At 39.1% G+C, this 13,028-nt stretch overlaps 1 protein-coding gene across 1 annotated transcript in view; it reads left to right on the top strand.

Annotated features, from left to right (window-relative positions):
• The window catches only part of Ofcc1 (orofacial cleft 1 candidate 1), a 314,659-nt gene that overhangs the window by 211,096 nt on the left and 90,535 nt on the right, over positions 1-13,028 (top strand). Inside the window, exon 16 of the mRNA XM_035441726.1 lies at positions 11,478-11,696. Within this exon, the coding sequence (XP_035297617.1) occupies positions 11,478-11,696 (219 nt within the window). The remainder of the gene's footprint in view (positions 1-11,477; positions 11,697-13,028) is intronic.

Here is a 13,028-nt window from a genome sequence, read left to right as displayed (position 1 = left end):
GGAGAGATAAGAGTACAATTTGAGGTATTTGCACTATTATTAGATGATATAATACCACTGATGTTATTATTCACAAAAATGCTCAAATAATTCTATGGGCTAACACTAGTTGAGCAGTTAGCACAAACAATCACTATTAATAGCTTGACATGTGTCTTGTTTTTAGTTTATCCATTGTCAATTGAAATAAGTCCTTGTCTTATATGGGTTTTTTCAGATGTTGAACATATTACTCAGGTACACAGAATTAGTCTGACAGAGTTGAAGCTGGGGGAAATGCCATCTGGTTTGAAATTTCATACTTTTAAAATTAAAATAAAGATTTTTCCTTGGTGCTGTGTTTAGATATCAAATATAACTGTATTATTCTCTTGATATATAAGGAAGGTTTATATAACTCATTTGGGTTCATTGATTTGAACTCCGCCTTTCTGAGAAGATCTCTGAGTCGCTCCTGATACTGGCATTGGTAGAATGGGGAGACCATATCCTCCTCTCATCATTGAGTTAAGGTTTGTTCTAGCTGAGCTTTTCTTTGTATAACATGAGCCATATCTGTGTTAGACATTTCTGTTGAGCTGGGATGAAGTGAGATACAGTGTATTTGACGTACCTACATGTTGCTAGATAATTGAGCTTGATCCTCCAAATCTTACTGTTACAGTATACTCTACATGCTTGAAGCCTGGTGACATGGATCGGTAGACATGATGTCCAAGCCTGAGGATCTGAGTTTGATCCCCTGCCCTACAGGATGGGAGGACAGATCTGACTCCCATAGGTTGTTCTCTGAGATCAACAGTCATGCTTATGTGCATGTACACATACATGAAAATAGTTTTCTAATCTTTATTTAAAGTCATATGCACACGGTGGGTACATTTAGCCCTGTCTCTTCTTCCATTTTCATTGTATCTAGTATTTCCTGTGATTCGGTCCACCTTTACATTTATGGATTTTTAAAAACACAATACTTGCACATCTAGTACAGGTGACCCAAACCATGTTTCTAGGAAAGGTATAAAAGAGAATAATGCAACATTCTGCTGATTCCCTTGTCAATGTAAATGTCTGAGCATTTTTGACACACCTGAGATGCCTAGGTAGACAACTCAAATCTGATTCTGAGGCTTGGAATTATATCCTTCATCTAGTCAATGCTCCCCTATGCTAGCATGAGGAGTTATCCTTCTTTCAAAATGGCACATCGCTTTCTACCTCTCTAACTCATTCCCTTCCTTGGTCCTCGTAACTTCAAGAGATGAGCCATGTAATTGCCTATTTTGGGGAAGCATCTGGGGTTCACAGACTAGATAGCTCACAAAATAGTTCAAAACTGGTAATGAGAAGATCCAGGGCTCAGAGTGGTCCTTCAGCTCTTAACCTAAAGGACTCTGTTCTCCTCCAAGCTTAGCTTAGGAGTCTTGCACAACCTGGAAAGCCATCGCTGTGTTCTGTGGCTGACTGTGGGATCCTTGCTCTGTTTTGTTTTTCTTATACTGCTTTGTTAATGTGCTATCACTGTGCTCATCAACATAATTGTTTTCAGAGCTAACGGCTTTTATATTATTGCTCAAATTATTAATAAAACTTCCATTATGCATGAAGGATTTAGCCAGTTTCTCTTAGGAAGTACTTTGTAAACACTGTAACTAATTAGGCCAGGAGAAGAACAGGAAGGTAAATGCTCCCCTTCCTACTCACAGATGGCAAAACCCTAAGTGACTTGTGAGAATCAGGAGGTAAGTTACAGCAGTAACTGCAAAATTCACAGCTCTCAGCCTCCAGTTCAGGTGTCACTGTTAAATCAGGAATAACCGCTGACCACAGTTCCCAGACATCTTAGATGTCATGAAGCCCTGGACCTACTCATCTCCTTCTCTGGGAAAATTCATGGAGAAATAGGTAATATTGCATCAGTATTAATTATCACAGAGTGCTAAGGAAAATGCTATTTGTAGATGCCAAAATTAACATCATAAATTAGAATCACAGTGTACTGAACAAAAGATAATTTGCAAAGATGCAAAAATGGGTTTTGGTCACCTTGGTTTTACATGCTGCCTTTGTTTTGCAGTTGGGTCTCAATTTTCTTTTCCTTCCACCATCCCAGTCCATCTCCAAAGCTTCCCACTCACTTTCAGAAACTGTCATTGGAAATAACAGCCTAAAGAGTTTGGAAGTCTCTTCGGACTCCTTCGATAGACTTCAATTCCTGTTTTCTCATTAGAACATTCATACTTTTGTGCCTCAGTGGGAAAGATCAATTATTTCAATGTCAGTGGTGGTAATATTACCCCTAAGATTTAGCAATTTTCAAAGATCTTTTAACTTAATTAGAAGCATTTGTTGTAAATTGAATTAAACCTGTTAAAAGTGCAATGTGTTATATTAAATGCACAATATCCAAATTGGCCAAGGAGGCATAATTTTAAGGAGAATGTTCCAGTTTTTAAAAATGTTCACATTGCAATAAACAGGAAAGTATTCCTTCCATCAGTTTTCTGGAAGTTGAAAGAATAGGTAAGAATTTTATCTCAGAATATTTCAGTAAATGTGTATGTATAGACCTTTGTATAAAACATTTGTATTTCATACAAATACTTGAAATAAGAAAGATAAAGTATGGGGGGTTACAAACTTTATAATAGCTTAAAATGAATTTGAAGCCATAGGTAATTAATATATTACCATTAACATAATGCTTAGTACATAATTGGAATTTTATAATTAAGTTTTGATGAATGCCTCCTTTTTTTCCAAAGATGAATCTTCTCTTCACATATGTTTTCTCATTCTCTTAAACATGTGATCACTGTGAACTGGCTGAGGGAATGCCAGCAAGTCAAAATGGTTAATGACAGGCTTCATGGGTTCACTAGGCTTTCCTTACCTGACCTTTAGAAAATTCTCAGGATAGTTTTCAAATGTCTTAGGCACTAGCCAAAGACGAGGAGAGGGGCTATGCTATTTGCATATTGAAAAGGGTATATTACAAGATAGGCCAGCTCATGGAGGCAGAGCTTTATGTGGAATGAAAACACTTGGAAAACCATTTGATTTTAAAACACTGCTCAGGTGATGGGTGTGGGAGTGAGTGGCCTTGAATCTTCTGAGGGTACATGGCCTTGCTGGCTCTTTCATGTCAGGCTGTAAAATCCAGAGCTTCGAGAGCATAAAAGCTCTTAGACATTCAAGGAAGCTTGGATCCAAACCTCCCACAGATACTAAAACCCTCAAGTGCTCAGGTCCCTAATAGACTAGCGACTGCTGAGTGTGTAGAACCTACCGATATCCTCACTCCCTTTGCTTTGCATGCTTAAAGGACACCTGATACTATGTAAATCTGTGTCAATGATTATAAGCCATGCTGCTTAGGGACCAATGGCAAGGGAAAGGGGGCACATGCTCAGGACAAATGAAAGTTTTTAAAAGGTTTTCCTTTTTTTTTGAAAATTTCATACACGTATATTATATTTGCATGATTTCCAGTCCCTTTCCATCCCATATCCTTCTGGATCACCTCTTCAAACCCCTCTCAAATTCATGACCCTTTCTTCTTCATTTTACCAATTAACTCATGATCTCTCCCTTATTTGCACAAACCCTACCTCTCCCTGGGTAGCATGTATAGCACCTTCCATCACTGTGAAAGCTAGTCCTGAGGGAAGAGGACTCCAGGCCAGTTCCAATTTGATTCCTCCAAGTGCTGTGTTCAAAATGTGTGGTGTCCTCAGCAATATGGTCTAGCCTTCAAGTCCCAGGAGGCTATCCAGGCCAACATTAGTTTGTCATGTTTGGGGATTTGCTTGAACTCTTCCGACTTGACTGGAAGTTTCCTATACCTGTTACCAGGTTTCCTTTAAGATACTCTGCGATGCTTGTAAAGAAAATTATTACTCAGGGTGATGTAATTATTGGTACATTATGTATGTATACATGTGTGTATGTATGCATGTATTATAACCTACTGAGTCCATTTAACATTGCTTTTATGTACAGGTGCTTAGGGATGACCACTTGTGATTGGGACCTTTCTTGGGGGGAAAAGATTGCTCTTCCAGTAAAGATTAACTGCCTAGCTCTTTATCTAGGGGTGAGGCCTTGTTGTCATGTAAGCTGGTGGTGTCATTATGCAGGTCTTGTTTATACAACCATAGTGTTGAGATTTCATGGGTGCAGCTTTATTGTCATGTTTAGAAGACAATATCTCTCAGCCCGTGTCTTGGTCCTCTGGCTAGTATAGTCTCTCATAAGCATTTTCTGTGATGTTTCCTCAGCCTTTGGCATAGTGGTTGTGTTGAAAATTTACTGATTGTGATTGAGCACTCTGCAGTCATTTGCTATGTGCACTTTGACCAATTGTGTATCTCTGTGATAGTCTCCATTTGGACGTTTCCTTGGTAAGGAGTGACAGCAGTAAAGTAGAAAGGGACCATGATTGGAGGAGGGGAAAGAAGAAATAGTTCAAGAGAGGGAGACCTAATAGAACACAGGTGTTATGAAGGAGGAAAGGGGAAAAATAGGGGGAATTTAACTGATAAGGGGTAAGGAGACAAATGCAGTGAGAAGATGGGAGAAAGATAATTAACACTAAATATGTTTGAAAACTCCATGTAGAAACATTATTTTATAATCATATATATGAAAAAAGTACATTCATATATAGGTATATATATTTAAGTATATTCATTTATAAGTACACGTACACACACACACACACACACACACACACACACACACACCCCATATACCATATCACACTGAGTACCCAATGTTCTTCCCAAGAGGCACACACCATCGAATATAACAGAAACTCCAGTCCCAGGCATAGGATGCCCTCCAGTCCACTTTTTAGTCAGGAGAGTTCAAGAAGCTGCCCACCCCCAATAAACTAAGGCTGTTGCCCTTGGCTGCCTCTAAGAACATGTTGGTAAGACTCCATTCTTGATGATACTACACACTTTGTACACAGACCTTAGAGGAATAAAATTGGAACTGATCTTGAAGCCTCATCCATGAAGTCTCGCTCTCATAGTATTGGAAGGTGCGGCCGAGAGAGAGAGAGAGAGAGAGAGTAGCAATTGGTAGCCCCATCCAGCTGTAAAGCCCATTAACTACAACAACGACTGATGTGGCTAGATATCCCCAGTCGTGCACTGGTGCACTTTTATCTTGTGGGTAACCAACAGCTCTCTAATTAGATTTAAGACCTGCTCCATATAAAGTCCTATCTGGTATTATAAAACTAGCCAACAACCCATGACTCTCCAGTAGTGTGTCATAGACCCTAGAGGAAAACCTGCTACTGCCATTTTCCTAGACAATATATATAATATAATTTCTAACTATATACTAAATATTTGGCTTTATGTGCACAGAATACTGTACCTCTCACCCCTCATCAAATACAATATTGGAAAAATATTTTATTAGACTAGGGAGACAACTCAATGGGTAATGTGTTTGTTATGCTAGCATGAGGATCTGTGTTTCAAACACCCGAAGAGTGGGAGGCAGAGCAGAGGTGCAGGGTTTCCACAACTCCAAATCTAGGAGGTACAAATACAGTTGGATTCCACAGGCTTACTGGCACCAGCCTAGACAAATTGATGTTCTCTGGTTCAGCAAGAGGTTCTTTTTATTATTATTATTATTATTATTATTATTATTATTATTATTATTATTATTAGTTCTAGTTAGGGAACAAGCTTGTTTCACATGTAAGTCCCTTCTCCCTCTCCCTCCCCTCATCCCCATCTCTCCTTCCCCACCCCCAGCCTACCCCCACCCGATCCACCCACCACTCCCCAGGCAGGGTAGGGCCCTCAACAGGGGCTATGCAAAGTCCACCAAATTTTCCTGTGCTGGTCCTGGGCCCTTCCTCATGTGTCCAGGGCCAGAGTCTAACCCTTCATGTGGGATGGGCTCTCAAAGTCCCTCAGCAAGAGGTTCTTGTATCCAAAAATAAGATGATAGGCCAGCCAGATGGCTTAGTGGTCAAAGGCATTTTCCATGTTATCCTGGCGACCTGAGTTAAATTCCCAGAACTCACATTAAGCTGGGAAGAGAGAATCCATTTCATAAAGTTATTATATGAACCCCATTCACATGCTGTGGCACACATACACACAATAATATCTCCTTAAAATTAAATGAGGAGAGTAAAAGTAGTTTCTGTTAAAGAAATTAGACTTTCATCTGAGAACTGTGGATAGGATGGGATACGCTGTGCTCCCATCTCTTCATTTTGGAGAACACAGAGGAGATGTTCCCTCTGGCTTAGTTTGAGATAGGAATTTGCCCCGTGATTCCTCATAGCACTTTATATGTCATTAAAGTACTTTTGCACTGGGTTTCAGCCCCATGCATTTGTGTCTGTTGATAGACCAAGAGTTCTCTGGGTGGATGGCAAGGCCCCTCACCCTTGTTCATTTTTATCTACTCTCATATTCTGTTACTTTTGGGAAAATTATGCACACTCATGACTTAGGGTAACAAAGCATTCTGACTTTGCACTTTTGGAGGTTCAAAGTCTAAAATAGGTTTCTGGTGGAAATGAAGGCATGAAAAGGGTTGGGTTTTTAAGAGGCACCAAGGGCCAATGTTTCCTTGATCTTTGAAGCTCTGCAATTGGTCCTTATTTCTTAGTCATCTATGTTTTCATAGGCTACAATTTCAGGCCAAGGTTTTATACATGCCCTCTTCCTGGTCCTCCCTCTGTGTCCTTGTCTGTCATCTTCCAAATTTTGAAGACCCCTGTAATTACATTGAGCTTATAGCAAATAATTTAGAATAATCTTAGTTTAAGTTGCGACCCAAATTTCTTCTGCTGCTTAATTTACCACTACCTTATAATTTTACATAAACACAGAATCAGGGTTTATGCTGAGTGATATTTTCAGGGGTACTATTCTTCCAATAACACTATCCTAGGGCTTGGCAGTCAGACACATTCAATGATGATCTAGAAGTAATTAGAATTCTACAAAGGAAGCAATGCTCCTTTCAGATTTCAGGGTAAGGGGCTGTCAGTCTCCTGGTGTCTCTTGATCTTGAGGGTTTGTGATAAACTTGTTCAATAGGGGATGTAGAAAAGTTCTGGTGGAAAGACAAGAGCATGCAGAGAACATTCTTGGCTGCCAGTGTGTTTATTGGAGCAAATCATGGAACTAATTTGGGCTTGAGTTCTGACTCTGTGATCACTGGAGAGACTTGGATGTGACCTCTGCATATTCTTTATGTCTTCATTTTATTTATTTTAATTTAACATTTTTGTATCTTCATTTTAGTTGCTCCTTGAGATATGGAAAAATAAATCTCAGAATCATTGAGTACAGAGATAGCTTAGTGGATAAAGAATTTGCCTCTGGAGTGTGAGGACCTGAGATTGGGTCCCCAGAACCCGTGTAAAGCTAGATTCAGTTCATGCATCTGTAATCTCAGCATGCCTCGATTAAGATGGGAGATGAAAACAGGAGAACCTGGAAGCTCACACGCCAAGTAAATTTGTATACACAACGGTGAAAAATAAGAGACCCTGTTTCAAACAAGGTGAGAGATGAGAACTGACACCCAGGGTTGTCCTGTGACCCCCACAGTTCACTCACTCACACACAGACAACAGAGACATCATACAAACATAAAAAGCAGCCTCCTGATGAATAGAGTACAATGCAAAATTACAAAAAATCGAATAAAATAAGTATTTATCTGCAATCATTAAGCTTTTAAAATGTTACATGTGTATTATATTTGGTTGTCAGGAAGGAGTATGGAAATTTTAGTGCCATCTATTGGTACAGATTTTAAAATAAGGGTTATCACAGCCAGCTAATGAGTCTGTATAGTATATAGATTCCTGAGAGTTTGTGTTCACTACAAAGAGAGTTTAAAAATGCATTTTGTGCTTTTCTTCTCCAAAGCAATTTTGGTCTTTTATGTTATTATTATTACACTGATGGATTGTAGAAATCTTGTTTGATTTCAGGTCTCTATAAAGATTGGGCATGCAAGGGGGATATATGGGTGTCATATGAAATGTGGCTGAAGTTCAGAGAAATAGGTTTCATTTAATAGCTGAAGACTGGATGGCTCCCTCTCCCCCCTCCACCCCGCCCTCTGGCGACTCACCCCTGAGCAATGGAAGTGCTGGCTGCATGAATCGAGGAGAGGCTGCTGGCCTCAATGTGATTTTCCAGTGATCTGTGTGCTCTATGGCTTCCTTCATAACCAACAAATCAATTCCCACTCTACGTATTACACACCCCAGTGGAAGATGCCATTTATTATCCTTTTGATGGTCAGACTCTTTGTACATAACCAAGAAAGATTACAGAAGAAGGGCAGACTGGTAGAAATGCAGATGGAATACTCCACAAGGACATGGCATCTTGTAACATGCATTGCATGTTCACAAGCCCAACAAAGGAGCCCTGGCAAAGCAATTGTAAAACATGGAAGCTGGGATGTGTTGAATGAAATTCGTTTTGAATGTTATCTATAGAGACAGTTGTGGGTGTAATTCTATATAACTGTGCATTGAGATTCAGGTCCAAACCCAAAATGATTATAAGGCAAGAGCTGCTGTATATTGTAATAGGAACATCAGTTATAATACTAGGCCTCACTAGCTTCTCTAACTAATAAAATGTAATTCCTTATTTTATTGAGAATCACCTAGCACCACCAATTCTTTTGCTAAAGCCAAATTTCAAGGCTTATAAAATTTTAAGCACCAGATGATTAACTTTTTCTAAATACTTTGAATCCACGTGCATGGTTACCATCATTAAATGAATGAAGACTAATACAGATTTCTATTAATTCAGAACAAATGATTGAGTATTTTGAATGACATATGAATGCATCTGATGTAACCTTGGTGTTATTTCTTTTCTAAATCAAATGTCTGACAAGCAAAGATTTGTTTCTAGGTGTGAGCAGAAATACTTAATTCATGAAACTAACTGGGAGTGTGGCTTTGGGGCAGTTTCTGTGCACAAGGACTCAAACTGCTTAGTCATTTATGTCAATGGATGTGAAAAGAACAATGGAAATTTCCACTCATCAAATAAGCTTCCATCTTTTCTGTTTTGCACCAGTTGAGGCTTTCTAGCTTTCTGCAAATAACATCATGTGAAGCCTGCATCTGATTTCTTCTCCCTTTGAAGAGGTGAAATGGTGATGGTGTAATTAACAGAAGAGATCATGTGTAGGATATTTTTGCTTGAGTGGTATAGAAAAGTCTGGGTTTCATTTCACATGATGGAAAGACTATTCTGTGTTTCTCTCATAAGAGATATCAACCCAGACAATATCTCTGTCTGTGAAAGCTCCTAGTGCTCTCTCTCTCTCTCTCTCTCTCTCTCTCTCTCTCTCTCTCTCTCTCTCTCTCTGTGTGTGTGTGTGTGTGTGTGTGTGTGTTTTACATGAACTTTGACTGCAAAAGCTCCAAGAGCATTTTTTAAAATTTTGATATAGAAATGCTTGACTTGGAGGGTGGGTACCTAGGGGCTTAGATTTGCCTAACCCTCTGAGCTATTCATATAAAACAAGTACAGTTATAGTATTTAAAACATAAGTCAATATTTGGAATTTCAAAATACTAATTGGATTCAAGTGTTCTGAAGTTAGCCAGGCATAAAGCTTGGTGTGCAGACACAAAGTTGCTGGTGACTATCATCCAAATTGTTGAAGTTGTAAGGAACAAGGTGAGCCTGTCCTTGCCTTTCACTCTAAACACACAGGGCTGGAGTGCAGATGTGTGCACATATGTGGATGGAGTTTATGATCAATCATGGCACCCACCTCTGATACACACACACACACACACACACACACACACACACACACACACACACACACACACACACACACACACACACTCATATGCTCTGTTTCTTATTTCACTGTTATTTGTTTGTGTGATTGAAAAGCATGCTGAGTACAAAAGTGGGTGACGGTCCACTTCCCTATGGCAAAACTCTCAGGGAAATGTAAGTTTCAACTTGAGTACCTTGTTAGCCTGTGAAGACCAAGAGGCCACAGCTATGTCCCTCCTTGTTATTCTGTTGTCAGACTCATGTTTCCATGGCTTATCTTTTCTTCCCATGGCATGATTGTCTTTGTGTTTGACAGTTTTCAGACAGCAGAGAGCTATTTATTAAGTAAAGTCTTTTGAGTGTATCCATGGAGTCTACAGTTCTCTGTTAAATAATAAATTCTTTATTTGGATTCTTATTTGTGTATCTTAGTGCTATATGAGTAACTCCCTTCAGTTTCAAATAGTTCATTTTACCATTTGAAACAGTTCGTTTTATACACCTAATTTTTATTACGTGTGTGTGTGTGTGTGTGTGCATGCATGCATGCGTGCACATGTATGTACAGTGGTAGTCAAAGGACAACTTTTGGAAATTGACTTGTCTTCTACCATGCAGGTCCCAGGGATCAAACTCAGGCTCACAGCCTTACTAACAAACTCCCTTACCCACTGGGCCATCTCACTATTTCCAATAAGCAATCCAACTTAAGAATGCATGCTATTGTGGGCAGGTGAGATAAGAGGAAATATACTTTAGATTTACAATCTTCCCAGAAAAATTAAATTTACTATTTGTAGTCGTTCCATCCCACGTTTCATAACACAAGCATGTAGCTCAGTGATGTGTATATTTACATTGTTAGACATCTGATCTCAGGAATGTTTCATCTTGCAAAGTCTAACCCACAGCGAGAAGGATTGTCCTTCCAGACACCCACCACTCAACATTTGCTTCCTGCAGTAGAAAGTCATGGAGTAAAATCCTGTAGGCTCTGTCCTTTTGTGACTGGGTTATTTCACTTTAACTGTCCTCAAGGCTCATTCATATTGTAGCAAGTGTCAGAGTTCCCTTATTTATTTTATGGTAGACAATACTTTATTGTGTGTTATCAGATCTGTTCCCTTTATTCATTCATCAGTGGGCATTTGTGTTGCTTCCATGTCTCAGCTGCTGAAGATGTTGCTGCCATGAGCAAGGTGTGGCTATCACTTCTCTGCTCTGTTTTCAACTCCTTTGGGTATGGATTTGTAATTGGGATTGGCGGGCCAAATGGTAGTTACAGTTTTTCAAATTTTGCTGTGATATATGCCATACTGTTTTCCATGGCAGTTTATTTTTTCATGTTACAGTTAGGACTCAAGAATTCTAATACCAATGCTTGGGATTTTCCTGTCATGGTGGTGTTGTTCTTGTTGCTTTTAAAAGGCCATGTGAGGAGGATGGATTCGTATCTCATCATTTTTATTTACTTTGCCCTAACTCACTTTTAACCATTTTGTCTTCAGTCATCCATTTTAATGAAAAGGACCATAAATGTGCTTGACTTCCAAATGTCTAGGAATATTTTTGTCCAGTTGTGTTCACCACCAGAGTACTTCCCTTTGGGCATAGGGCACACCCAGCATTTACCTGTGATTTCTTTGTTTGCAGCTGCTCTCCCATTGCAGATGGCTGTGGTTATGGAGAGGTAGCCAAGCACCTCCACTTTGCATCTGTGTCCTTGTTTTCAGAACTTGAGTTAGCTCAATGGCAGAGCCAAGGCTTCTGGTACCTCCTTCTGCTGATGGCTTGTCTCTGGTTCCTGAGGCTCTACCTGCATTACCTGGGCCAGTGGCTTTTCCTCTGGGTGCTTTCAACTCCAGTTACAAAGTAAGTGCTTTCCCCTGCAAGTCAAAGGGATGAATTTTCATCTTTCTAGGGCAAATCAAAATACAAAACACCTTTCCTCATTCAGTTCACTTATTGGAAGACCTCAAAGGGAGGCCTGATTTGAAGAGACAAAAGAAGTCTTTACCTGAGATCAGGGGCTTTTATTATAGTTATTGTCTCAGGCTGTGGTTGGCTCCATATATACAAATACTTAACTGGTGCATCAATATTTATTTAAAATTCAGCACATTCAAATATGTCCTGATATCTGAGCAAGACTCAAGAAAGAATTTGGCAATGGTGTTTTTGTTCTATTTTGATTTTATAAGAGTGACGAAGGCTGGAGGTATTCCAGGAGTAATGTTAGTCTGATTTATTACCATACTCAGCAAAGGAAAGCTTGCTTCTTCTACAAAATGATTGAATTCAAACAATTACCAAACTCAAGCCCAGACAGCTTTCTAGGCCATTACCCTGTGGGGGGAAATTATATTGTAAAGGTTGTCTGCCTGTAAACATAGACACTCTAGATAGACAGACAGATAACAACACAAGTCAAATTCATTTTTCCAATGTGTCGATGGTACAGATAGAAACAGACACATGTGTGTAGTTTCCATTAAGATGATTATGAAGGATTTTAAGACTGTGAAAAGAAATGCTTATGTGTTCATATGCACACCATTTTTGATTCTCTTGTGACGTGAAGTAAGATTTGGATATTTCTGTGTGTCACATAACTACATTTTCATGAAGGAATTCTTGCATTGCTATTTTCATTCATTCTGTCTGTATCTATCCATCCATCCATCTATATCATATATGTATATATTTCCTTAGTTTCCAAAGTAAAAAATACAAATATTCTAGCCTGAGCTAATTACTTTTTATAAGTCACACTTTTACTCTTCATTGGGAGAGAAAGTCTTACCTTTGTTAGTTGTTAATCCAACAAGACAGAAAAAAAAATACTGTGACAGCTAATTTTGGTCAATTTCTTAAACAGAGTACTTGAACTACTATATCATTTGGGGGCCTATTATCTAGATCCATAGTCCTGACTCACACAGTAGCTTCAGGCCATATCTCAGCCATGAGCTATAGCAATAACAATACCAATGATGAGCACTTATTTTGCCCTCACTGTGTCAGGTCCTATACTAAGAAACCTACATTGTTCTATTTCATACCCATGCCAACACAAGAATGAACCTCCTCTGAAGAAATAATAAAGGAACAGATAAAATGAAGACTTCTCTTCAATGGAGTACTCATGATTCTGACACAGCTTTACATGGGCTAAATTGGAGAGAGATCTCCGCATGAACACAA

Source organism: Cricetulus griseus, chromosome 3, assembly GCF_003668045.3.
Source record: "Cricetulus griseus strain 17A/GY chromosome 3, alternate assembly CriGri-PICRH-1.0, whole genome shotgun sequence".
Lineage (NCBI taxonomy): Eukaryota > Metazoa > Chordata > Mammalia > Rodentia > Cricetidae > Cricetulus > Cricetulus griseus.
Note: the sequence above shows the minus strand (reverse complement) of the source record. Positions and strands in the feature narration are given on the sequence as shown.